Source organism: Hakea prostrata, chromosome 8 (genome assembly GCF_041222555.1).
Source record: "Hakea prostrata isolate BN-2017 chromosome 8, UWA_Hpros_2, whole genome shotgun sequence".
NCBI lineage: Eukaryota > Viridiplantae > Streptophyta > Magnoliopsida > Proteales > Proteaceae > Hakea > Hakea prostrata.
In genome coordinates this window covers 12,479,873-12,507,300 of record NC_142607.1, presented here as the reverse complement: position 1 = coordinate 12,507,300, position 27,428 = coordinate 12,479,873, and the positions used below count along the sequence as shown (strand labels likewise).

At 38.2% G+C, this 27,428-nt stretch overlaps 2 protein-coding genes across 3 annotated transcripts in view; one reads left to right on the top strand and one right to left on the bottom strand.

Moving 5' to 3' along the window:
* The first annotated feature begins 76 nt into the window (after positions 1 to 76).
* On the top strand, positions 77 to 6,284 carry LOC149006972 (serine/threonine-protein kinase 52-like). Its single transcript, XM_089166598.1, has 6 exons — positions 77 to 815; positions 1,964 to 2,085; positions 4,312 to 4,508; positions 4,854 to 5,028; positions 5,456 to 5,590; positions 5,696 to 6,284. The coding sequence occupies exons 1-6, from the start codon at positions 572 to 574 to the stop codon at positions 5,900 to 5,902; spliced, it is 1,080 nt and encodes a 359-aa protein (XP_089022724.1). The 5' UTR covers positions 77 to 571; the 3' UTR covers positions 5,903 to 6,284.
* Positions 6,285 to 6,880: 596 nt separating this feature from the next.
* ULP1D (UB-like protease 1D) overlaps positions 6,881 to 27,428 on the bottom strand; it is a 55,419-nt gene continuing 34,871 nt past the window's right edge. For both annotated transcript variants that reach the window (XM_089166594.1, XM_089166595.1), the window contains exons 6-14: positions 18,543 to 18,631; positions 18,197 to 18,229; positions 17,981 to 18,076; positions 15,596 to 15,698; positions 14,980 to 15,071; positions 13,849 to 13,974; positions 13,246 to 13,360; positions 7,795 to 7,902; positions 6,881 to 7,721 (exon numbers count right to left, since the gene is read on the bottom strand). In XM_089166594.1, coding sequence (XP_089022720.1) covers positions 7,545 to 7,721; positions 7,795 to 7,902; positions 13,246 to 13,360; positions 13,849 to 13,974; positions 14,980 to 15,071; positions 15,596 to 15,698; positions 17,981 to 18,076; positions 18,197 to 18,229; positions 18,543 to 18,631 — 939 coding nt within the window. In that variant the 3' untranslated portion in view covers positions 6,881 to 7,544. The remainder of the gene's footprint in view (positions 7,722 to 7,794; positions 7,903 to 13,245; positions 13,361 to 13,848; positions 13,975 to 14,979; positions 15,072 to 15,595; positions 15,699 to 17,980; positions 18,077 to 18,196; positions 18,230 to 18,542; positions 18,632 to 27,428) is intronic.

Below are 27,428 nucleotides of genomic sequence, written 5' to 3'. Positions count from 1 at the left end.
AAAAGCTATAAAATTTATTTTCTGTAAAGATATTTTTCAATTCCCATTGAAATTGGGGCAGTTTTCAACGAAATTGGTTGTAAAAAAGTCCATCCACCGTGAAACCCATTTAATGATCTATCCATTCTCAGCAGTAGAAAGGCGTTTTTTTTTTTTTTTTTCTTCTTCTTTTCCGGTGTAATCAGCAGTAGAGAGAGAGAGCGGAGGTTTGATTAAAAGGGAGAAAAAAATAGAAAACCCAGGTGGGTCAGTGACACACGTTGTATTCAGGCAATCCATGTGCTCACATGGATGATATATAGAGAGAGAGGAGATACCCATCAGAGAAAGAAATAGTAGAGGAGAGGAGAAGAAGCAGAAGCTGCAGTACCAGGGGCGAACTCACTCTATCCCTTTTCACACTTGCTGTGAGCGGATTATATCACTGACCCACCTTTGCTTTTCGTCTTTTCTGTTAAAGAGAGAGTTAAGAGGGACATAGATGTTGTATAATAGCTGAAAGAAGAGTGGGTTCTTTCGTTTTCCAGTGAATTTGATTTTAGTAGCTTTTGTTTGTGAGAGAGATAGCAAGATGAAGGAGAACAGTGACGTATTTGTTAGGGCAGATCAAATCGATCTAAAGAGTTTGGATGAACAGCTCGAGAGGCATCTGAGTCGGGCATGGACCATGGAGAAGAAGAAGGAAGAAATGAAGGAGACGACCACTAGAGAAGAGTGGGAAATTGATCCTAGTAAGCTTATTATGAAGGGAGTTATTGCTAGAGGCACCTTTGGCACTGTTCACAGAGGAGTTTATGATGGCCAAGACGTTGCAGGTCAGCCAACACACTCACACAGCAGGAAAGGAAACTATTTATTATTTTATTTTTTTGGTTAATTTTGTTTTTCCCCCTTTTCCATTGGTTGTCCCCAAAACCATCTCCACCTCCATCACCATCACAACTTACTCATCTAATTTAAATTTCTGTTCTGTTTCTGAATCCATTCATTAACCAAAGTGAAAAAATTGCCATCCCTTACCTCTTTTGTTGATGTTTATTTTATTCTGGACTATTCAATGGGTTTGATTTCTTCTTCTTAGACTCTGTTTTTGCTTCCCCCCCCCCCCCCCCCCCCAAAAAAAAAAAAAAAAAAAGCCTTTGTTTTCTGCTCTCTGTCTCTTGGGGTTCTGTTTGGATATGCATGAAATGTTCTGTAAATTCTCTTTTGGATAAAGATTTTCGTATTTACAATGCGATGCATGGAATTGTACCTTAAAAAAATGTATTTTGGAGGATAAAATCCAAATGATGCATGTACGACTCGTTGAGCTTTGAGTTTTGATTATGTAGGTTGGGCTTTTGGGAACTGTTGCAGTGTCTGAGACTATGTTGTTTCAGACTTCTCTCTTATTAGTTTTCTCATAGTTGTTCTGCCTTCACCTTCTTGCTTTAAATGGGTTTCTGTTTCCTTTTCTTTTAGAATTTCATTGGACATTTGATCCTTCATGTAAGTGGTCCTGTACCACAGAACCACATATGCAGGTTGATTCTCAGGGATATGGTCCTCGTGAATTTAATCTTTTTCTAAATCTGTTATTCACGGGATTGAGCTGGATTGGTAGGTAGATGAAATAACTTCTGTGGTGTTGGCAGGTTGTTTTTCTTTTTCTAAACTTTCATGTGAACCTAGCTATCACCAGTTGCTATACTTCACACCTTTTTTGGTGGCCTGGTGTGGCCAAAAGCTGATATCATGTGCTAAGAGAAAAATGTTCAGTCAGTGTAATTGATTAATTGGACAAATTAATGTATCTCTGCCTGTCACAATAACAGTTTCAGATACATTGACTTTTTCTCAGATATTTTAATTTATTATAATAGGTTTTGATTTTGTACAAGGCGAAAAAAAAAGCAGCATTTATGGTACTAAATTGATTTTCCTATTCATTCATTACGAATTGGTTTATGTTCCTTATTTTCAGTCAAATTGCTTGACTGGGGGGAAGAAGGACACAGATCTGAAGCAGAAATCGCTTCACTGAGGCAAGCTTTTACCCAAGAAATTGCTGTCTGGCATAAACTTGATCACCCTAATGTAACTAAGGTAGCAATCTGTTCTCTACTGTGTCTTGCCCCTCCATCTCTTCCTCTATGCATGGGTTCTTCTGGTTTCTTTACACAGAAATAATGAGATTATTGTGGGTGGCAGTTATTAATGGATACTCTTGATCAAATTTCATGTTTACTGTTAAACAGAGATTTGATTGGACAGAGCAGTACAACTAGAACCTTCAGCCAATTCAAGATTGAGGAGGGACAAAGGCTTCCAGACTCATAATGGTCTTTTAGCTATTAGTACAAAATGCAAAATTCAAGTTTTGGTACAGAATTTTGTCTGAAATCTAGTGGGTCATTTAGGGAGGGATACAAGGGTTCAACTTATATGTGTTAGGATGACTTTGATTAAGCTAAGGTTTCTTAACACTAGGGGGAAATATGCCTTATGACAGTGTGGTACTAAAACTAAAACTACAGTGTCTGTACTAAACAAGATGTGTTAATTCTGGTCAGTAAAGAGGCTTGGGAATAGAAATTTCAGGGTAAAAAAGAAAAGGACACTATGTGAAGAAAAATCAGAATAAATGAGTAGGATCATAGAAGAGCAGAAAATAATTCTGAGCAAAATAAATAGAGATAGTGAAAAATAGCAGACTAATTGAGGAGGGGGGAGGAGAGAAAAAGAGACTGAGAATCTATTATGGTTCCGTGGATCTGGCTCCCCATCAATTATTCTTTTTTCCTTCTCAATTATAATAATGCCGAATAGGCACACAGTAATTAGGTAGAAGGGGGTATTTCTGGTGGTCAGTTGTCCAGTCCAGTCAGTGTAAACATAGAACTTATTAACATATCATCTCCCATTATTGAATTACCATGCCTACTTGAACTTTACCTATGTCCAAAAGCTCTTCTATAAATTATCATACACCCACAGATTAGAGTGACCTCATTGGCCTCTTTAGACTTGAACCTGCATCAAGACTCTTTTTAACCAAAAATTTCCGCATTTTCATTGTTGCCATCCCGTGACTTGGTGTAATTGTTTATTCCTACTTTATCTCTCGTGTCTGTCCACTATCTGTTTATTTATTTTATCCAATTTCATTGACCCTTTTGGTTTTTGGATCTAGGGTCCTCCATGTTGCATTAATATCTTGCACTATAGGAATGAAAATTCCATACATTAAGCATTTTCAACATACAAATTTTGACCATTTTTTAAGCACTCCCTGTCATTATGAAGTCATTTTCCTCTGTCATGTTTCCAGCGTTCTTTGTATATACAGTGACCATTCTGGTGAAACTCATTTATGTGCATCTAAAAGTTGCATGGGCCTCATTATTGTGCATAAATACTTGGGGGTTGAGATTCTTTGATTGCAAATACGCTATCATATTGTATATTACCATGGGACTATTTGATTATAAATAGACTAAATAGACTTGCATCAAGTTTTTATTCTGATGGGTAGGAAGGAATTGAATTTGTGCCAGGTTGTCCGATTGATCAACCAGTATAGCTACTGTCCAGAACCTTCAATATTTGATGTATTTTTACCCCTACATTTTGGGCATAACTTCTTCGGAACCTTTTGCATCTATGTCTGCAATATTAAAGAAGTACTCTGCCTCGTGAGTAAGGAATGCCATTTTTCAACAGTTTTTGGGTCAATTTGTGGCAGTTAAAGTGCACCATTCTAGAACAACTGCCGAGCACAATTTTTAGAGTGTGGAGTGTAATAGCTTTCCCTGCCCTAGTAGGAGGTCTCAGGTTCGAGCCTTCTGGTTCTTATCTCCCCCCTGTGCAGTAGAATAGGATATAGTATAGATCTATCAAAGAAGACTGAGTCCATCCATTTGAATTAAAACAACATATTATTTTGGACTTCTTTTTCATGACATTTGGACTAGCATCTGGAAATTTTGGTTGTTTGCTTACACCAAATGATCAGCTTCTTGTTTGAGGTGTTAAAGTTGTATAATTATAAGCTCTAGAAGATTTTGTTACATATTACTTTATATTAGTTTTACAGAATCATGTTTCCACGTTGCTGCCCCATTTATTTCCTTTTGAGTTTGAGTTTTGAGTTATTATGTACGTTACTTTTTTGTTTCCTCGTACTAATATATCTAAAAGCAGCATTAATACTTTTCTGGATTATTTGGTGTTGCAAAAGTTGTTTTACCTGGTCTCTGTGGACCTCATGACATTATCATTTCAAAGGTTGCTTCCATGTTTGTTCTTGAGTTCACGTGGAATTATTTACAGTTCATCGGTGCTGTAATGGGCACATCCGGTCTTAACGTACAATCAGAAAATGGTAATGTTGGCATGCCTTGTACTGTTTGCTGCGTTGTTGTTGAATATCTGCCTGGAGGTGCTTTGAAATCATTTCTCATAAAAAACCGGCGTAGGAAGCTAGCTTTCAAGGTCGTTATTCAACTGGCATTGGATCTTGCACGCGGGTCAGTCTTTTCTTTTGTTTCTCTTTTTCCCTTAAATTTAATTTGAAATAGTTAATTTTATTTTCTAATATGTATATGTTATGATTGGGATTTTTAATAAAGAGCATCACTGTGTACAAGGCTACTGCAGAGTCTGGGAGGGGCAAATAGATACAGCCTTACCCCCTGCTTCTCAGAGAGGCCGTTTCTGACTTTTGAACTCACAACCAACAGGTTGCAATAGTGCAACTTAGCCTTTGCACCAAGGCACACCAGCTAGATTTGGGATTTTTAATATCAAGCCATATTCTGAGATTCTATACTCTACAGAAGACAACCACTTGAAAAAAATTTCTGATTTTGTAGATTGAGTTATCTTCACTCCAAGAAGATTGTTCATAGAGATGTGAAGACAGAGAACATGCTCTTGGATAAGACACGCACTTTAAAAATAGCTGACTTTGGGGTAGCTCGTGTTGAAGCTCAAAACCCTAATGACATGACGGGTGAGACCGGGACCCTTGGTTACATGGCTCCTGAGGTATATGGTGAATCTGCTTTTGGTTAGGATTATTGTATAAATGTACTTATTTCTCATTTACTTCAAACTTCCTATAGTTAAAAATATCACTTTTCCTGCATGTAATGGCACTTGAGAAGTATTTACAACCTGACAAATAGTGACCCTCTAGGTCAGTCACTTACTACCCAAAGGAATGTTTTAGAGTTTATATTAGTGTCTTAAACCTACCAAATACCAAGTCTGAAGTACCTCAAATTTTAATTGAATGATACCCCTCCCCAACTTGGAAGTCACACTCCCTCCCCCCCCCCCTCCTTCTTGCCCCCTTTTCTTTCTCTTCTTTCTCACATCTAAGGAAAAATGGGTGCGAATGAGTATAATTTACCCGTCCTTGAAATAAATATACAGTGCCTTTTTACCTTAAGGGTCTGTTGGTTGGTTTCAGGTTCTTAATGGCAATCCATACAATCGGAAATGTGATGTGTATAGTTTTGGAATCTGTCTCTGGGAAATATATTGTTGTGACATGCCTTACCCAGATCTGAGCTTCTCAGAAGTCACTTCAGCTGTTGTTCGCCAGGTAACATAACCTGCCCTTCCACTAGTCATTTGTGTTACTCCTCATCTGTGCACAACATTTAGAAGGCATAATCTGATCTGATCTGATCTGATCCTGGGACTGCAGAACTTGAGGCCAGAGATGCCACGATGTTGCCCAAGCTCCCTGGCTAATGTAATGAGGCGATGTTGGGATGCAAACCCTGACAAACGGCCAGAGATGGATGAGGTGGTGTCCTTGTTGGAGGCGATCGACACTTCAAAGGGTGGAGGAATGATACCCGTTGATCAGCAACAGGGATGTCTCTGCTTCCGTAAGTATCGAGGGCCTTAGGATGACCTTTTGTTGAAGTGAAAAAGATGCAATGTGATTACAGTGATCAGAATCAAATCATAGTTTAGGTCAAGAAAGTTGAAAAGAGGTAGTTGCCTGGTGTTATAGGCTCGGAAGACCTCTGCAATGCCTTACCGCATTGATGTATAAGCCTTTCTCACTCCTACCTTTTTATACTTTTCTATAAATAGTGTTCATCTGATTGGGTAGAGCCCAGTGGACTAGATCCCCCACTGCTTATGCAAGACTAGTTAATGTATTCCAACTATTAATGTCATTGTTTGACTTACTGTAACTTGAAATTTTCGCCGACTTGTACGAACAGTTAAATCTGAAACATATCAAAGGTAAACATATTGGAACAGATGACTATTACCTTGTGCTGTAGGCTTGCCATATACACCTTGAGCAAGAAAAGACAAATGCCCCCTCTGAAATGATACAATCATACCAGGTTGTTGATTCCATTTTTCATCTGTGAAAGCTTTGTAACGATTTTGTAAGTTTATTTCCTGTGTTTCTGAGTGATGATCCAGGCTATGAATCAGCATCAGTTTGCAATTAAAGTGTAGGAAGTTGGGGCAAAAATGGTTGTGAGGCAGATTTCATTAGTATCTTTTTTCTTTTTCTTTTTCTTTTTTTCCAATTGGATACCCACAGATGAACCTGTTCCGCCATACAATCAGAAATTACACGATGAATTGGGTATTTCAGAAATTTTGCCGATCAGTCTGGATATGCAGTACAATTGAGAGATGCGTTATTGGAAATTTTGATTTGGATGTCAAAAGCTATGAACCATGATCTGCTGAAAAATATGATTATGTACAGTGTGCATCAGTACATTAGAGGCATGATAAACTGTTAAAATCCTCAACCCAGAAGAACGAACTTACCCATCATAAATTCAATACGATTCTGATCACGCAAAGGTACGAATTGATCTAACCATCACAGAAAAAACTAACCAGTATATATTTTTGATTCTGCTTAGTTTCAGTTACTCATCAAGAATTGCAGTCTGATTTCCCACTTACTGATCACAGAGTTGCATCCTCTTGACTGTAAAAGATCCTTCAGGTATTGGTAATACAATTTTCAAACATACCTTTCATTCATTTATAGAAGGCTTGGATCATACAAAAGAACCAACTAAATTCCAGATATTTGAGTGTTGAATATTAACAATACGCCCAACCTTCAAAAGATGCAGTTCCTATGGCTCTTCCATTTTTCTTCCCCAACATTTATTTAAAAAAAAAAAAAAGGGGGGGATCAAAGAAGAAGACATTAGAGTCAGTCATCATCCAAACCTAAAAAGGACTTTCATTGTGGATATTTCCGTCAACTGCTCTCTACACTTAAATCTTCCAAGGACCACTTCAGCCTTGTAACTAATCTTCTCATTCGCATTCACATCCCAGATGGGCACTACATAATTACTCGAGATCGCAAAATTCTTCTGACGATCCAAACCAGTAATATTGACATTTCCCACCAAAATCACCAAGGTTTCCACAAGCTCATTGGTGATGGATGAGGTGAGATGAACGGGAGCATCTTATTCAAATGCAGATAAGAAGCTAAGCACCGTGCACACAAATGGCACAAGAGAACTCCATGGAGGGAGTAGATATCCCATTTAGTCCAAATCATAAGAATCCTTAAGGTGCCCTATTGCAGCATCACCCGACGATGAAGGTGATGATTCCCCGCTATAATCCTCCATTTTAGCATTTTCAAACAATTCATGAAGCAATTCCCGAATCCTCCTTCTCAACCCTGATGCCTCTTCAGGTTTGAACCACTGCTTGCCAAACTAAAGAACTAGAAGAAATTAACAAAGAGAAAACAGATGTAAAAAGACCAACAGTATCGCATTCAAATCATACCCTGGCTAGATCTTTCTTTTTAAGCCTTTTGGGGGCCTCTTCAATGAAACGCTCCATGAAATAAAGCACAAAGATGCCGCAATCATAGTCATTTTTCTGTTGGGGAACCTGCATAGGGATCATGAATTTACATAAGCAAACCAAAAAACTGTAAGTATGCAATTACGAGAAATCAATATCTACCTACTTTTGACCAAAATCCAAACCCAAGTCGTTAGAAGATACAGAGGAAAGAACAAAAATGTCCACCCTATTTCAACAACTACGCAGTTACCCCACTGATTAGAATAAAAAAAATCAGTAGAACAAAAAAGAGTACAGAAATAAAACAAAGAAAGCAGCTAGACATCTACCTCACTGACTGGAATCAGAGCACGAGGCAGAGAAAAACAGAGATGATGAATGAGATAAAGATGCCCTCTATCACCCATTGACTGCACAAAAGAGATAATGCTTTACACAAAAGCACATCTCCCTGTCTATGTGCCAGCAAATAATATCCTTACCACCAGAATCAACCAATGAATCTAAAAGCTTATTCCTCTTCAAACTTTCTCAACGGTGACCAGTTTGAGGAACTGGTTCACACTGGAACCTAGGAGTACATTACAACAACCTTGCTTGGAGAAACCAGCGGGAGAACAGCAGCAACCAGGATCAAACAGGTTTAGTTAAGAACCGTTCTACAGTAGGATCATTGACGTTGCAGCAGCAAGACTGAAGCTGCAGGAACAGCAATAACCTTCATGGGAAACAATAGCAGCGTGTGGAATCAACTGATGAAGGACTCTAATCAAGGTTTTTGATTACTCGTCCAGTTCCATTGTTTTAGTTTGATTGAAAAGAAAACAAAATTTCAGCAAGATATGGTACTTTCACTAATTTCAATGGGTCATTTTGATGGGTTTTATTACAAACCAAGGCCGGAAGCTTCATGAAAACCCTAAATTCAACCAAATGAACACATTTAAAAGGTCAGTTTGCAGTAAGGTTTACCCAATATGATGGTTTGGATTCACACCCTTGATGCCAATATATGGTTGAAAAATATTGATGTAGAACCGTGACACACTGGAACCAGCTAGGACTAATTCCAACCAGCACTGGAGGCCAGCTCGAACTAGCCAGCCGGTCAAACTAGAAGGTTCCCTGTTCCACAATTTTGACTAGTCAACCTGGATTGCTCCAATAAGACAAAACATGATGGGAGGCAAAGACACTGTTCACGTCACTATTCAATTTTCACGTGAACAGTGTCCCATCCCATTATTTGGCATATTTGGATTATTTTATTGAGAATATGTGGGGCCCATGATCAGATTACATGAAAATTTTATTCTTGGGAAATTGAGGCCTATTTGCCACAACGGAAATATTTCATAGAGGATTAGGGGGGCCCAAGATCAGATTACATACAGATTTTGTCTTTGAAGATTTAAGTCTTAGTTTAGTTTCTATATTAGTTATTTAAGCATGCAGTTGAATTATAAAGCCTAGTAGTTTTTAAATTTAATTAGTTTCTATTTTCCAGAAAATTTTGTGGTCACTAGTTAGTAGGTTTAGTTTCTATTTTCAGTCTTGCAAGCTTCTATTCGTTGTAAAGCTTCAGCCAAGCTGTAAGTAAGCCCTCACATTGCATTTGAAAGACAGACTCCAGAGAAATCAAATTTGCAGGCCAGCCTATGTTGCCATTGCTTATGGAGAAATCCATGTTCAACAGCTGAGATAGCCCATCCCGTACTCCTTTTCTTCCATCTCTCCTTCTTCTACATCCCCTTGTCCTTCTTATCCTTTCATAATCCTCTTTCTTACGTGAAAAAAAAAATGTTCTAGTTATTATACTTTCTTGATTATTGTATTGGTCTTGGTCACAATCAATTCCCCACTGGTTTTACCAGTTCAAGGTCAACTTTTTTGCATTAAATATTTTTCAACATCATGAAGCTATAGATTGGCCAATGGTGTTTTAACATATAGTTAATTGATCCCCGTACAGCTCATATAACCTTTACCATATTTAGATTCCCCTTGTAGGAAAATCCATTTTCTGAAGTAGAAGAGAAAATGACACTATGAGGTTGTAAATCGGCCTTCGGTGTTCGACATATATTAAATCCCATAACCATCTAATATTTATTAATCATAATGTTTCAAAAAATAAGTTCGGAGAAGATGATTTACCTCTAAACAAGCTTGAAGATTTATCTCAGAAGCTTCAATGATGTGATTCCCTAGGTTTGTCAGCATTGATGTCACAAGGGAATAAATGAACTTAAATGGTCAGAAAAGACATGTTACACAGCCTTCCAATACAAAATCCCATGCCTGTAACTCAGGCCATCAACTTCAACCCTAACTTTGGGAGTATGTTACCCTTACCCATCATATACTCTTCCTTTGATAATGATTGCAGCCCAATCCCTTGGCTGAATAGTCTAGTGGCTGTAAATTCCTACCCCCCCCCCCCGCTTCTTCAGTTTCTAGTTTCATCGCATGGCTTAGGCCTTGCTATCCAGTATGGCCTTGAATAGAACAGGTTGATAAGGCAAAGGATCCATGTAGCAGAATCCATTAGATTTGATAAGGCTTGCTGTTGTAGTAGTTGTTGTAGTTTCTAATTTCATTCATAGGTTGTTGCACCTATCTAGCCAGTAGACCCTAGGTGATCTGTGAAGTGTTAAAATACATCGCAAGCTCCTCAACTTGAGTTGTGAGTCTTCTGACTGTACATACCGCTTCCGTTGGCTGGCACTGTAGGCTTTAATATTCAGTAACTAGTTGCTATTTCTGGTTCTGTGGTAATTTAAGGACCTCCTATTGTACCAAAGACCTACATCCATCAGTTGAGGGTATCCCACCAAACGTTGGATTGCTACGGTATTCAGGCATATAGTGCTGCTTATGTAACCTTGCACTTTACACAATTTTAGGTATAATCCGAAATTTGTTACCATGGCAATCATGCCTCCTTTATAATTGTAAGTTGTAACCAACAGTCATACCAGTGGGGTAGGTATGATACTTGCTCCTTTTAATGAGTATAGCCCCATCAGTTCTATAGGTTTTTCACCCTTCTTCTGCATCATTAGCCACACATAGCCATAAGGATCTCTATAAACAGGTATTCAGCTGATGTTTGCTCCAACAAATCCCATAGTACTCAATTGCTCTTACCTACTTCCAACAACTTTAATAAAGAAAATTCACATTTTTCATAATGAAAGAGCAGTGTACTTCTTCCAAGAACCATCTAAACAGAGTTCCAGCTAAAGGAAAGTTATCAAGATGGGAAAAAAAACCTTCAACAACATTTCCCTGTAGTCTGCACTGACCCTGAATATAGGCAAGTTCAACAGGTGCTAAGTGCCTACCAATAAGGATTCTGTCAGCATCCCTTTTTTCAGGGGAAACATCTTCATATGAGGATTTATATTTAGCATTCACAGTAATAGAATGCAGCAATTAGATTTCCCAGACTTGTAGGAATCTCCCTAACAAAACATCTGAATTCTGAAACACTGCCTAGGAATATAGCTCATATGACAGAGCACTTGCTTTACAGCTAGAGATGCTGAGTTTGATTAATCAGACCTCCACCAAGTAAGAATTTCAAGAACCCACCTCCTGATGCTAACCAGGATCTAGGTTTAAATTTGATTGATGCAAACCGTAGGTCTAGGTCCACCCTCAGGATCCTCTTCAAGTGAATCAGCAGTCTTCTAGGATTGGGAAAGGGGTAAGGTTAGTTCTGCTGGGAGGCTAGGTTTAGAGTGCAAAGCCAAAAAACCTAGCTGTAATTTAAATTTCAGAATTGAATTTTGGATCTAGGGTTTGAAAATTAGGTTTCTTAAGGTTCTAGGGATTCTAGGGTTTAGACTTGGAAAGGGTTAGGGGTAGGGTCAACTGTCTCTTAGGGTTGAGGGAAGTTGATTCCCTAAGGGCTTAGGGTTTGAATGAACGGTTGAAGAGAAATAGGAATTTGAAGATTTAGGGTTTTTAGGTTTCTAATGAAGAAGATAAATTGCAGACTTTTCTAGGGTTTAGACGGGAAGGAAAGGACTGAATTGATGGTTGAAGGTAGTGAAAGAGGGAGGGAGTCTAAATCCTAATGAGGCAGGGTGGCAACCAAGGAAAACCTAGGGTTTTAGGTTAGGTAAATCCTGTTATAAGAATTCTGGAATTTCAAGAAATTGCCGCGAGGATGGAGGAAGAAGAAGAGAGGGGTTGGGTTTTGTAGTCTAAGGTTGAGGAAGGCAGGGGGTTAGAGATTTAGGGCTGGGGGGAAGCATTAAAGGGCTGCCACAGGGTTGGGAAAGGGAAGGGGCGGTTTGCGATGCGGGAGGGGGCTGTAATGGCAGAATTAGGGTTAGGGGGGATGTGGTAGGGCCTGTGGACGGGAGAAGAAGAAATGGGAAGGTTAGGCTAGGGGTGAGTGTGTCTCATACTTACTTGGAGAAGAAGAACAAAGCCGGAACTAAAATTCCGCAAAAAACTTTCTCAAAGGGTAGCCGCAAGTCCCCCTCTAGCGAACCCACAGCTCCAACTCTGCTCCTTCAATTCTCAATTTTATTCATCAAAACATAATCTGCCTTTTGCATTATAGAGAGGCTTATCTATAGCCTTTATAAGGAACTCACACTAGGACTTTACTTTAGAACTTAAGCCAAACTAGAACTCTTACTTGGGCTGAGGACTCATACAAGAACTCTTTCATATCTAACTTTAAAAGGATCCAAGTTGAAAACTAAAAGTAAATATGAAATCCTTGCAAGTAGTAGACTGCAAGTCTGCAACTAGGGAACTCCCTTATAACTTATCCCAACCTAACTAGGGCTCTTCAATAACTCGACAAATAATGACTCAAATTCAAAAATCATAGTAGATCTAGGGTCCCATAAACGCACTAGACCTAATGAACCCTAAGTTGACTCAACTGAAAAAATTGATTAGGAAAATATCCCAATGCAGGCCAAAAATACTCTGGGTTGCTGGTAGTGCTGCAGGGTATTGGTAACCTCCCTGGGCCCTCTTTGGGTGGTCTAGATCCAATTCACATCACCTCCCCCCACAAAAGCAAAAACATTTGGACAAATTACAGACGAGATTATAGTACCTCAGAATGAAAATCAAATGCTACTATTGTGAAACAAAGCCACATAACAGAAACTAAATTAAATTAGGGATATAATATGAAATCATGATTGCACCAGGTCAGGGTGTATAGGATTTTAATTTTCCAGCACTAGTAAGTAAAAAATTGGACATAATAGCTAGACAACAAGTACATAACCAATGCAAAACCATGCTAAATATAAGAATCATAATAAAGAGAGAAAAAACAGGGTAGAGGGTTGTGTGGTTTGTGAAACATGCTAAGAATAAAACAGCAAAGAAAACATTTATGGCAAAAAAGGTCATGAAACTTGAGGCACATGTCACACATTTTCCTACCGTGATTCTTTTCTCACATATTTTGCTTTGAAGGTTTCTACGCACTCTGTCTCCAATGGAGATGTCTGGAGCTGCAACCTCTTCACTTAGGCATTTCCATTCTTCTCCTAAAAAGCTGAAAAGCAGAAAGCACATAAATTTATTCTTTACATCAACGAAGCACAAGTGAATGGAGAACATGATTCCCAAATCTACATATATCATAGATGAACATGGACCGGGCTGTGAACAGCTATGATCCTGCTTTTGAGATCCCAAAGGGGTGGATGGCAGATGGACCTAACTCCAGCAAATTTTTGTATGTAAGCAGCCACTGTCACAGTTTAACCTGCAGCATCATGCTCTCTTTTTTCCCCTTCCCTTGGACAGAGCTAATAGAACTCGAGGTGGCCAAATAGAACTTAGCTCTACACTTTGGGTCACCCTAATACGCTCATGCGAGCACCTTCCATAAATTTTCAAGGATAAATAATGACAAGGTGGTCCCACACCACCACGAAAAAGAAATTCATCGCAGCTCTTTACTTTAGTAAGTATCATACAGCCAAGAAATGAATAACATAAACCATAAATGCAATCCAAGAAAGTGCTTGCTTGTCTCACCTTCCAATGTCCGCAAAAATTTCACTCGTATTGTGACATCCTAATGAATCCAAATGGAGGAGTATAATCTGTCCAGATTCATCATCCTTCTCCAGGTTACAAATAATTATCAAGCTCCAATGTAGACTGATTCCATCATAAACCAGAAAGAAAAAAGGGGGGTCAACAATAGAGCCAACCAGCATTCATTTAGAAATGTGGGGGACAGGAATTTGGGGGAGAGGAATGGAAGAAGTGCGATATATACCATCTTCTAACTTCCAACCATTATTGGCAGCTGAGGGAACATCACTTCTTAAACATACACCATTTATTAGATTTTTAAACAAATGTTCCACAACCTTTGAAATTATTATCATGCATTTCTATATTAAGTAAATTCAGTTGTCATTATTACTCCCAGCATAAAACGGACAATTACTTCACCATGGAATCAAGGATAATGCCCAAAATATGTGAAACTATAAACCTAACAGCAAATCAATAGACAGTGGCTTGGTAAAGGGTACAGGAGCACTTCCTTGGACCTAGCTGAACCTGTTTTGAGAACCCAGACAAAGAAATAAGTCAAAATTTGGGTCTTTGGTCAAATAGGATATTAAGGATATATTCTTTATTTTTATTGGGAATAATCATATTATATTTTCTCTGGGTATCCCTTGCAACCAAACAAAGTCTTCATGATTTAAGATCTCTTAAGATCTTTGACCCAATCATATCTGCTTTTGACTCTTGATGCTTTTCGTGTTTGTCAATTAGTTCACTTCCTAGTTTGCTTCTAGTTAATATATTTTTATTTTTTGGGGTTGGAGGGGGGGGGGGGACGACGAATGAGTAAATTCATTAACCAAAGAACCAAGAAGTGGAAGAAAATGCTAGGCAAGAGAGGAGAGAGAGAAGATATAGGAGAAGAAGGGGGAAAGAGTTACAATCTCCTAGAAGGCACAAAAGAAGACTCCAGGCCCCAGGAATTGACAGTGGTTCTATTCCTTGGGCCTCTAGTTAATATTTATTACCTCTTAACCCCTCTTGTACCCTTTTTTGTATCACATTTAATCTCTAAAATTGGCTTTTAAATATTAATCATGCATTCAATCTTAAAAGCTTGCGAATATACTTGAAACAACTTACTTTTCATGAATTGGCAAAAATATGTATGCCTTCTCAAAAATATTGACACCTTTCCACCACCTCCTGAACTTCATGAATGCATCCTTATCACACTTCAACAATAAAAAACAGCAAGAAGTTAATATGAGCAAGACTTTCCAAAAACTAAAATTCCTTGAAATCCAACAGTAAGAACTTCTGATATACCAAAGCAATATCAGACTCTGATTGAATGTGGCAATGCAGATACACTTATTTAAGACAAACTAACAACTATAACGACTATCACCAATGCTCTGACTTCTGAGTTCTGACACTGAATCTTGTGTAGCTGGATTCAATAATTTAATGAATTAATGAAAGACAAATTGGCCTAGGTCTCATATTCCTAGGTTCAGAAAAGGAATAACAATGTGAAAAACCTAGACCTAAGTAATCTCAAGCTTCTTAATTTCCAGACATACCAATGATTAAATCATAATTTGGTAGATAATTCATTGTAAACTATAAAACAATTAGAGTTCTTCCTACCAACTTGGATACCTCATCCATCATTGGCATAGTTGCATACAAGAACCAAGATTTGGTTGCTTGGGGTATATAGCAGTATCATCAAAATATACAAAAGAACTAGTACCTTGTATGATACAGCTTCCTTAAGCTTCTTGTAGAAATATGTATTGAAAAAATGATAATCACCCATTGCTCTACCTGTTGGGGACACCGACCTTTGTAGATATCTGGCACAATAATCCATGAAAGTGCAAATCAATGGAAGCTGCACTAGCCATTCAGGATAAAATTTGTACTAATGCATTATAGAACAATTAACACTTACACACTTACTCTCTGATAAGCCAATTGAGGTGTAAGAAAGAATGGTCCAGTCATTCTAAAGCCTGCCAGCCTAGACCCTCTTCAAGTGGGTAACTCTTGAGAACAAGTCCTAGGCCTATTACTACATTAATTAACTAATGCACGTATGGTATTCTGTTCTTGTTTTTAGGAGATCCTTGATGGGGCCCATGGGAGACAGCATAATGGAGGACTGGATTCTAAGAAAATCTTTCTTTTCTTTGTTTCCATTTCAATATTTGCATGTTAGTTTTATTTACAGTTTTTACTATAATTTGAAGAATAGTTTAGTGTTAAGATTCATTTCTCATAAATTTGGTTTCTATTTTGAGCTTGTTGTAGATAATATCTCCATCCATACAAGTGGGTTCCTAGTCTCTGTTTTCAGCTAATAATAAAGCAAAGCGAGGATTACTAGCAGAGTGCTTCTGAGCTGTGAGAGGGCCTTTTCCCTATAACTATCTTCTTTCTGGTTTTTCATAAATTTTTATTTCCTGAGACCTGCAATCACTGGTCGGCAATGAGGAACTGAAGCACTTAGAACTGTTACTGCTCATCCATTTTGATGTTTTTCTCCATCAGAAGGATGTCGTTTACTTCCTTCATCAGAACCTGTGTTGCAGATTAATCAACCAAAAAAGCCTATTTTATTAGGAAAAAATCTTGGGTTGGGTTCTATACATGTTGGACCTTTGATTCCATGAATTTTCTTTGTACTAGGCCACTCCTATGGGCCTAACATGCGGGTATCATGTTTTATTTATCATTCTTAGTTAATTTTTGGTGTTTCAAATTGAACCAGTTTTGCTAGTTCGAACCAGCTGTCCAATTTTTGTTGTCTAAGGATAGTGTATCCTTTTTGTCTTAGGAAATATTGCTTATTAAACAGTTTTCTTTGAAGTGTTTAGTGGTGCTGTAGTTTACTTTAAGGTGTTTAGTGGGGCTGACTTAGGATTTAGTTTCGAGCCTATATTCAAATATTTAATCCTAGTTAGCTTAAATAACCTAATTAGGATTGAATTAGGCCTTCCAAATCTAGTATAGGAGTCCATTCTTGAGTCTTATATATAAGATTATAGTCCAGTTCTAGATTGGTAGAGACCAACTAGGAGCAAATTAACCAGGATCTGTCCTCAACAGACAAAACTTGGTTTTAGGTCAACTACAGTTAGGGCTAGGGTTTACTGTGCTGGTTATAATAGAGAGCTGCAGGGGAACCAATCAGCAAAGGTTCAGGGTTCCATCGATGACCAGAAGAAACTTGAAGCTTCGGCAATTTAAGGTTAGCATTTCAGGTTTCCTGGAAAGTGAATAATGTGAAGATTCTAGGCTCTGGCTGCTCGGAACTCAACCAACTGAAATGGTTTCTTAGAAGGGTAAGCAGAGTAATTGCTCAGATATCTAGATAAATTTGATGGTTTGGTCTGGATGAATTTTAGGGCTTCCTGGAGAAGGTCTGAGATGGAAGAAGTTAGATTATTGATAGTTAGAAAGGGCTGCAAAGCAGATGCAAGTTCTCTTTATGGATTGGGGATGCAATGGTCCAAATTACGTTTTTCGTGGATGGTTGATCCACATTATTAATTCTCAGCAATATGCAACATGGGTTGTTGCACGTGCACCCTCTGAAGGGGATTAAGTTTAGAATAGTCTCGAACTAGAATTACAAATCACAAACCTAATGGTTGTGCTCTGACCATGTAGCAGAAGAAAATTGTAGTTGGCAAACCAAGAAAAACAGACAGAAGAAGCAGGAGCTGTGGAACATAATAAATAATGACCCCCCACCCCTCACAACCCTTTGATTTATATATAGAGTCAATTTACAACTACAGCCAACAGTTCCTAATCCTAGTTGGTATTATAGAAATAGAACCTAACATACAAACAGCCAGAAGAGAAACTAGTAACTCAATCTTTCTACATGAGATCAAATTGGTAAAGCATCCAAGACTTTTGGTTAGTTGGTTTTGGTTTCTGACTAATGCACAGTTCCAACCAATTATGGTTGGTTATAAATCATCTCAGCACATTAATACATAGTCACTTTTTTCTTACTGGACTCCTCTTGCTTCATAAAAAATATGTAAAAGAAAGATTTAAGCAAGATGTAGAATAACATGATGTGAGGCAAAATAAATTACTCTTAACATAGAAAAGAACTCACCGAATGTAAAAGTTCATAATAGTTGATGACAGAAAAGCTTCAGGAGCAAGGCAGTCAATGTCCGAGTAACAAATTTCAACAGATTCTGGATCATTTCTGTATTGACATATGAGACAATGGTTACCACTTACAATATGCAAATTAAGATTCAAGTAAATGGTGGCTTCAGTTTATCCTACTCTTCATAAGTTTCAGAATAAAGACATGGTGTAGTACCTTGATGGGTAGTATATCTTTTTATCCTTCATCCTGAAAAAAGGGCCATTTATTAAATCATTTGCCAGCTCATATGTGTATTTCTTGATGAATAAATCATTCACTACCAAAAGGAAAGGGAAGAGAAAAGGGGTGCAGGGGAAGCAAACACCACATCAATAGCCAAAAGCTAGGCCAAGCTCAGCAAAGGGAGGACAGGGCCTGAAAAGTCCAAAGCCAATAAACCCTTACAGCATGGACTAACAGGGGAGGAAAGCCACAAATGTAAGAAATATTTGTGTGTCTGAAACAGGAAAAAAAAGAAGAAGAAGAAGAAGAGAGAGAGTGTATTGAAGATTAAATTCACCATCCAACTGGTTGGACTTTTTGTTGGGTGGTCTCGACAGAAGGACAATCTTCTTCATCCACAAGAACCACAGTCTGGCAACTCTTTACCTGTTTCATGAGTGCCCAGAATGGATTAAGTCATCATATAATGGAACCAAAGTTCATGGGAATAACTCATAGTTCAAAAACACAGTACGTTCTCATCATTCTGGGACACAGTGACATATGAGACAAAAAGAAAATGGAGAGTTTCCAATAAATTGACCAACATTTCAAAATATTTCAAGAATCTCAGCAAAATCTCAGTAATATCTCAAATGTTCGGATAATATCGGCTTCTTTAGTAGGCAGTTACATACTAGTAGTATTTTACTGTTGAACTTGGCAGTTGAGATGTGGAAGACTATATTAATAAGGAGTCTATGACTTACATATTATTTACTGTATTAGGTTGGAAGACTATGTAAAATGTATTTGAAAACTTCATTGTACGCTGTTGATTTTAGTAGAATTCTTTTAATTATTTAATGAGTAACTATGTGTCTTGAATCTTGATATATCTATTGCATAACTAAGTCCCATTGTACTTGAAGAAGATGCAGACCAGGCAATTTCAGGTTCAAAGATTACTATTAACCAAGGATGTAAAACAATATCACCAAATAAGGTGCTTTTTTCCCCAAAATCAGAGAAAAACAAACTTATTAAGCCTAAAAGAAAGACTCCCCTGAAGTTTAGGAGCCAACTGTGGTCATTTTTTTCTGCCCTCTTTGTTGTTGCTTAATTTAATTATTTATTCATCCAAAGAAAAACATTGTGGCCATTTTCCTACCAAAACATCGTTCTAAAATGGGAAAAGATGCATAAACTCACCAAGATGTCAAGATAATGATAAAGTCAATCAGGTCGAGAAGGCTGCTTGAGATGAGTTTTTGAACAGTCTCATAGTTAGAAGTCTAAAATACCCTTTTTTATGCATGATCTAGTAATAGAAGATAATCAAATCATACAATTGATGTAAAAAAAGTTCAACCCAATAATGGGACAAATTGTTTAACATAAATTAAACACAGAAAACTAACATGTTTTGAACAAATTTTGTTGTAAAGAAAATTATTTGGGAGAAAATGGTTTTACCTAGAATTGGATTTGCTTGAATCTAAGTTGTATTTCATGTAACTATAGCACAGAACAAGTAGCAATGCATTTTGGGGCTGCTCCGTAAATTTCCCAACCAAAATCGAGAAGAAACTTCAAGTTTCAGAAGATGTCTCCACCAGAATCACAAACACAACCAGGACCAATAAGTTTTGTTGAAATCTCCAGATCCTAATTAGAGTCAGGATAAATATGTAAGTTAGGTTGAGCCAAGAATGCAAGATCTCAGTCAAGTTGGACTAATCCTGGGCTTCACTCACCATCTTACTCAATTCATGAAAAAGATTTTGGTGAGTTCCAGGACTATGCTCACAAGTAATGTCCAAGTCTATGACCTCCAGAAGAAGGTTCATGAAACAAAATAGAGGGTATAATTGTAGTCTAAATTATGGAGTAAGTCACATGAGTTGGACTATTATGAAGATTTTCTAGCTCGTCACATAGATGCCAAGAAATCAGCCAAATGGAAGGACATGCTTCGCATATATGTCCTATTGGCAAGCCTCATATTAAATTTGATCAGATTCAGGTCCTGAATTGTGATTCTTTTCCATCTCCAACCACAGGTATGCAATGTTTCAATTGAAGGATGTATGGTGCAACCTTTTTAAAGGATCTGCTCTCCTTCCAGGTTCCAGTTCCTCTTCCAATTGGAGAACAAATGATCATTCTAAATCTGAAGAGGAACCTACTAAACACGAGTACCATGGGAAGGAATGTCATTACAAAGAAATTTGTTGAAGCTACATAGTAGACTGGCAAATGGCAAATGTCCTAATCATGGTCGTGGCATGGGATTGCATTCAAGCACATCAAACCAAGATTTTTTATGTTTCTCCCATCGAGACATCTCTCTCTCCAAAGGGCTTGATGACTTAGCTCCACCGTATACTTACTTCACCCAACTCAGGTTCACCATCAGTTTTTGTGGCTACACCAAGCCTATGCCTTCTTATTCGAACTAATCCACACAAGCATCCCTATCGGTTCCTTTAATTCTTTTTTTGCATATTTACTATTTAACTAATTCAGGTAAGAAAAAAGTTAAGAGTTGCCAATGGATATCTTTCCTCTGTTTTTGGGGAGGAGTTTGACAAATGTTCACATTTGCTCACATTATACTTTACTTTGTTATTAATTTTTTAACCATTGGTGGTCTCAAAGTAGATGTCATGCGGCGCCTAGGCACCACTTAGGCATTTAGGTGCCTTGGTCAACATACTCGCTTTATTTGTGTTGACTTGAATTTTGACCTATCCAATGGTTAGGCATCTAGGTACCTTGGCCAACATACTCACTTTATTGGTGTTGACTTGAATTTTGACCTATCCAATGGTTTGGATGCTGGGGGGTTGTTTGGGATCCATCCCAAAGGGGTGATTTTGTGCTTAAATCCATTTTGGGCACAGAAATGGGTGAAATCTTGTCTGGTAATCTAGGTCAAACAAGGTTTGTTGGTTCAACAAAATGGGATGAACCAGGTGTTTTGGCACACATTTACCCGTGCCCAAGAAGCTCCAAATTGAAGCTTCTTCGGCACCGGCACAATCTCATGCAAAAATGCCCTAAGAGGGCTAACGTTGGGCCAAGGCTCTAATCATCAACGTCTTTTTACATTTTTGTTGGTTGGTTCGATTTATTTGTGGGTTGGTTTAAGTTGTGGTTCAAGTAATTATTATTATTCAATTGGTTAGTGAGGGTAATTATGTAACTTTATATATTTCACATTATTATAAATAGGAAGCTTAGGGGTCACATTGATTACCTAAGGATTCAATTATTTCCACATGGCATCAGAGCCAAGTTAAATTAGAATTGAAAAACCAAGGTACTTTTTTTCTTTTTCCTTCTTTCTTTCTTCCACGATTTTTTTTTCTTTTTTCTTTTCTCTTCTTTCTTCCACCTCGGCTTTCTATATTTTTTCTGTTTCCCCCATAGCTAGCATTGTCTCCTCTCCTTCTCCTTTGTTTCTTCTTCTTCCTCTAGTGTTCTACAACACCAAGAACAAATTCAATTTTTTTTTCTGCTTCTCTCTTTCTTCTTTTTTCTTTTTTCTCTTCCGCCTATCTATTTATCAGTTTTTTTTTTCCTTCTTTCTTCTTCCACCTCTGCTCTCTTTCTTGCTGTGCTTCTGCCATTAACAGCTTCTTCCTCCTCTCTTTTCTCCTTTGTTTCTGCTATTCTCTTCTCTACTGCAATGCAGAAAAAAAAAATTGGAGTTTTTACACCACTTGTGATGTTTCAGATTCTTCTAACAGCAGGTTTTATGCAGGATTGATCAGAAAATTACTGCAACATTGAATCCGAAAAATACCACTACTCAAAGAAATTTTTTTGACCTCTTACACCTTTCTGGGATATTTCAGAACCAGTTTGCAGCCTGCAGAACAGCAGTTTTTAGCTAATTTTTCTCCAGCAGATTTGATCAGCAAGTCATGATATTTTCTGCAGATTTTTCTGGCCAATTTCAGAAGGTTTGATCAGAATTTTCAGCAGGTTTGATAAAAAATGTTTTTGGTGGTGTTCTTGGTGAGTGGACTGAAGATATGACTACACTGGATGTTTCTGCAGTTCCGACAAGTCATGAAAATTATCCCAACCTTCCATCACTCTCTATTAGGTTCAATGGAACCAATTACTTGATCTGGTCTCGTTCCGCCTATTTGACAATTACTGGAAGAGGTCTAGTCGGTCATATTATGAACTTTTGACTGCTGGCATTCTTCAGGATAAGTGGATTTCACACGACTCTTTTATCATGTCATTTCTCTTGAATTCCATGCATCCAAATCTAGCCAGGGGATATTTATTGTTGGATACAGCAGCCCAAATTTGGAAGGCTACTAAAGAGACTTATGGACAACTAGGGAATGATGCGCAGCTCTATGAGCTACAAAAGAAACTTCATGAGACCACACAGAAAGAGCTGACAGTTGCCCAGTACTATGCTGAATTACGCTTTCTCTGGCAAGAGTTAAACCATCATGGTGACTACCAACAGACTAATCCTGATGATGTGGCTGCCTACAGGAAATATGTTGACAAAATTCAGGTGTATGATTTTTGGCTGGATTAAATGTGGAGTATAATCCAATTCGAGTACAGGTTTTGAGTCGTTCTCCCTTTCCTACATTGGAACAATCCTATGCACTTGTTCAATGTGAGGAGAGTCGTCATCTAACTATGTTACATCACCCGATAATGGAAAAATCTGCTCTTCAAAGTGTGAGTATGGTGTCCCAAACAGAATCAGTCAAAGATATGGTTAAGTGTGAGCATTGCCACAAGCTTTATCATACCAAAGCCACATGTTGGAAATTACATGGGAAACCTGCAGATTTTGAACAAAAAAGGGCTCAAAAGAAGGGTAAACCCAAGGCTCATTATTCAGAAATTGTTTCTACCGCACCTACTTCAAATATCGGTTTTTCCCAGGAAGAGTTGCTTGCTCTAAGGTGCATTCTCCAGTCATCTACCGCTGCCGCTGCCTCTTCCAATGCATCGTCAACTGCACATTCAAATTCCTACCTTGCTACTTCAGGTACCATATTTAATGGCTTCCATGCTTCTTCAGTTTCTGCTCCATGGATAATTGATACTGGAGTGACAGACCATATGACAGGTTCTGCTTCTCTTTTCTTGAATTATTTACCTACCTCAGGGAAAGATAAGGTCCATATGGCTGATGGTTCTTACTCTTCCATTGCTGAAAAGGGAACCGTACAACATTCACCATCCTTTTTTTTGTCTTCAATTTTACATGTTCCATCTTTTTCTACTAACCTTCTTTCCATTAGTAGTCTTACCAATGACTTGAATTGTACGGTAACATTTTTTCCCTCCTACAGTGTCTTTCAGGATCTGGTAACGGGGAAGGAGATTGGACGTGGTAAACTAGACAATGGCCTCTACTTGTTGGAATCGAATGGAGCCTCTTCTTCTATTGTGCTTACTACTCCAAATCCGGTCAATTTGTCAGCTCTCCACCAGTGGCATCGTAGGCTAGGCCATCCCCCTATAGGAACTCTGAGAAAACTTTTCCTTGATTTAGTCTCATCTTGTCATAAGGAATTTTTTTGTGAAGCTTGTGTTTTTGCTAAACAGATTCGTTCAAGTTATTTGCCTTCTCATAATAACATAAGTTCTATTCATTTATGTTAATTCATAGTGATGTGTAGGGGCCTTGTCGCCGTATATCTATTACTAGCCGTCATTTTTCTGTTACTTTTATTGATTGTCATTCTCGCTACACATGGATTTATCTTTTAAAACAAAAAAATGAAGTTTTCTGATATTTTCAAGATTTTCATAATATGGTTAAAACTCAATTCAATGCCACTGTGAAGGTCCTTCGCAGTGACAATGGAACTGAGTATGGTGAATAAGAATTTCAGAGATACCTCTCTGATTCTGGCATAATACATCAGACTAGTTGTGTTGCTATTGCGGCCCAAAATGGGGTGGCCGAACGAAAGAATAGGCATCTTTTAGAGATTGCTAGTTCTCTTCTAATTGCCATGAATGTCCCCAACCAATATTGGAGTGACATAGTTCTCACTGCATCATACCTCATGAATAGGATGCCTAGTAGACTCCTTGACTTCAAATGCCCTAGTGAGGTCCTTCAAGGGACATCTTCCTTTATAGTTCCTCCAAGGATGTTTGGTGGTGTGTGTTATGCCAAAACTTCGACCCACAACACTAAGTTGGAACCTCGTGACCTCCGCTGCATTTTTCTGGGATATTCTGCTACTCAAAAGGGTTACAAATGTTACCATCCTCCTTCAAGGAAGACAATAGTGTCCATGGATGTCATCTTTAATGAGTTTACTCCTTATTATACACCTCTCCAAGGGGAGATTCCAAGAGCAGAGGTGTTTTTTTCCCCACTTTGGATGTTCCTGTCACATATAGAGACCTACCAACCCTAATTCAGCCTCAACTAGAGGTTTAGGAAGAGATTCCTGAACAGGGGGAGCATTCAGCCAGCATACATGTAGACACCCAGCCTTCTCTTTCCCCATCTGAACCTTGTGAGGATCCTATCCAGGGGGAGACCACTCCTATAAGGCACACTATTGAGGTCTTTCAAAGGCAAATTGACCAAAGCAAGGATGTGCAAATCTATCAGAGGATGAAAACCAATCAGCAACAGCAAGTAGAGAAGGTTGACATATTACCACTTCAATCTCCTAAGATTCAGGTCCTGTAAGTATCCCTGAGATATCTTCTTCTGGCCTCCCTATTGCTGTTAGAAAATGAATCAGATCGTGTACTCAGCATCCTATAGCTAAATACATTTCCTATGATTCTTTGTTTGACTCCTACCAAGCTTTCATATCTTCTTTATCTACTACATCTGTTCAAAAGACTTGGCAGGAAGCGTATTCTAATAAAAATAGGAAGGCAGCAATGGTAGAGGAAATGCAGGCTATGAAGAAGAATGGTACTTGGAGTTGGTTACTCTTCCTCCAAGGAAACAACCGGTAGGTTGTAAGTGGGTGTTTGTGGTAAAACAGAACATGGATGGTTCAGTCACCCGATTGAAGGCTAAATTGGTTGCAAAAGGGTTCACTCAAACTTATGGAATTGATTATCAAGAGACCTTTGCTCCTGCTGCAAAATTGAATACAGTCAGGGTCTTGTTATCAGTAGCTATGAATCAAGATTGGGATTTACATCAATTAGATGTAAAAATGCATTTTTGCATGGAGAATTGAAAGAAGAGGTCTACATGGAAATCCCACATGGATTCTCTGACAGCAAAACAAAAGGGAAGGTTTGTTGGTTGAAGCGGTCAATTTCTGGGTTGAAGCAATCTCCCCAGTGTTGGTTTGGACGGCTCCAAAAAGTTGTGACATCAATAGGTTACAAGCAAAGTAATGCCAATCATACTCTCTTTGTGAAAAGGTCAGGAACTCACATCATGCTTCTTATAGTCTATGTAAATGACATTGTCATCACTTGGAATGATGGGGTAGAAATACAAAAGTTGAAGAGCTTCCTCATCAAGGAATTTGAGGTTAAAAATCAAACTCAAGTATTTCCTAGGAATTGAGGTCGCTAGATCAGAAAAAGGCATCTATTTGTCCCAAACATAGTTGTCACGGCGACGAGGCAATGCAAGGCGATTTAGGCTAATTGAGGTGATGAGTCGACGAGGCACCCTCCGAGGCGCTTTTGAGGCGGGAGGCGTTTTAAGTGAAATTTTTAGTGTACATCCCATTCACTCTAAATCTATCATATCTTATATAATAAAAAAACTAATATCAAACTACCTCAAGTCATCCAACATACTACAAACCACACATAATAGGTCCTAAATAAAAAGTCGTGAGAAGAAAGGAAGAGAAGAAGTTGCTTGTCGCTGGCCACTACTTGCCGGAGTGTCGTCGCGGGAATGGAAGAGAAGAAGAGAGGAAGAGAGGAAGAGAGAAAGAGAGAAAGAGATTAGGGATTAGAGTGAGAGTGAGAGAGTGAGACTTGAGTCAAGAACTTATTCTCTTTCAATTGTGTTTGTTTTTATTTTTATTTTAACATTTGATCACATGTAGCGTCATTATACATATGCATATAGGTTCAAACAATAGATACTTTACAATCGGAATCTAATAAGTATTTCAATATATGCCTTCGATTAGGCATTTTCTCGTGATTTAAAAAATAAAAAGTGGACGCCTTATTGCCTAAAAATAAGGCGATGCCAATTTGAGGCGCTCCGAAGGAGCCCAGACGAGGCGACGCTTAGGCGACGCCTTGACAACTATGGTCCCAACGCAAGTATATCCTAGACTTACTTTCAGAAGTGGGAATGTTGGGATATAAAACCATGGATACCCCAATTGAAGCAGGCATCAAGCTTAAAGGGAAAGAGGGAGTACCAGCAGATCAAAGGTTGATTGGAAAACTGATTTATTTGTCTCACACCAGACCTGACATTGCTTTCTCAGTAAGTCTAATGAGCCAGTATATGCATGACCCATACTAGGCTCATATGAATGTTGTTATTAGAATGCTTTAGTATTTGAAATCCACACTAGGAAAGGGAATAATTTTGTCACCCTCAGATAATTTGAAAGTGGAAGTGTATACAGATGTTGATTGGGCTAGTTCACCTGACAGAAAATCAATATCAGGATATTGTACATTTGTTGGGAGCAATCTAGTAACCTGGAGAAGCAAGAAGCAAAAATGTGGTGTCATTGTCTAGTACAGAGGCCAAGTATAGATCCATGGTTCGAAGAGTATGTGAACTTTTATGGCTGAAGGGTCTATTAGAAGATATTGGGTTCCTGTTACAAGTCTCATGATGTTATATTGTGACAACAAGGTTGCCAATAATCCAGTGCAACATGATTGTATGAAACATATTGAAATAGATAGATTTTTTGTCAAAGGAAAGTAGAAACAAAGGCTAATATGCATGCCTTTTGTGAGATCTAGGGTGGTTGATTCATGGGTGCAAGATTTTTGTCACGCTGGGTAGAAAGCAAACATTCAGTTCATAGATTCTAACTCAAGAATGATATGTAGTGGCTTTAAAGCTTCAACAAGGAAGGATTTTGAAGTCTTGGATACGGTCTAAATCCAACAGGAAACATTAGAGGAAAACCATTTTGAGCCTTCATTTGTAGTTCATGACATTTTGACCTAAATCCTATTTTTATTTCAACTCAAACCCTAACCTGTCACTTGTGCTCATTTATCTACCATTGGTTTCAGTGAGGGTATCTGCCATTAACTACCT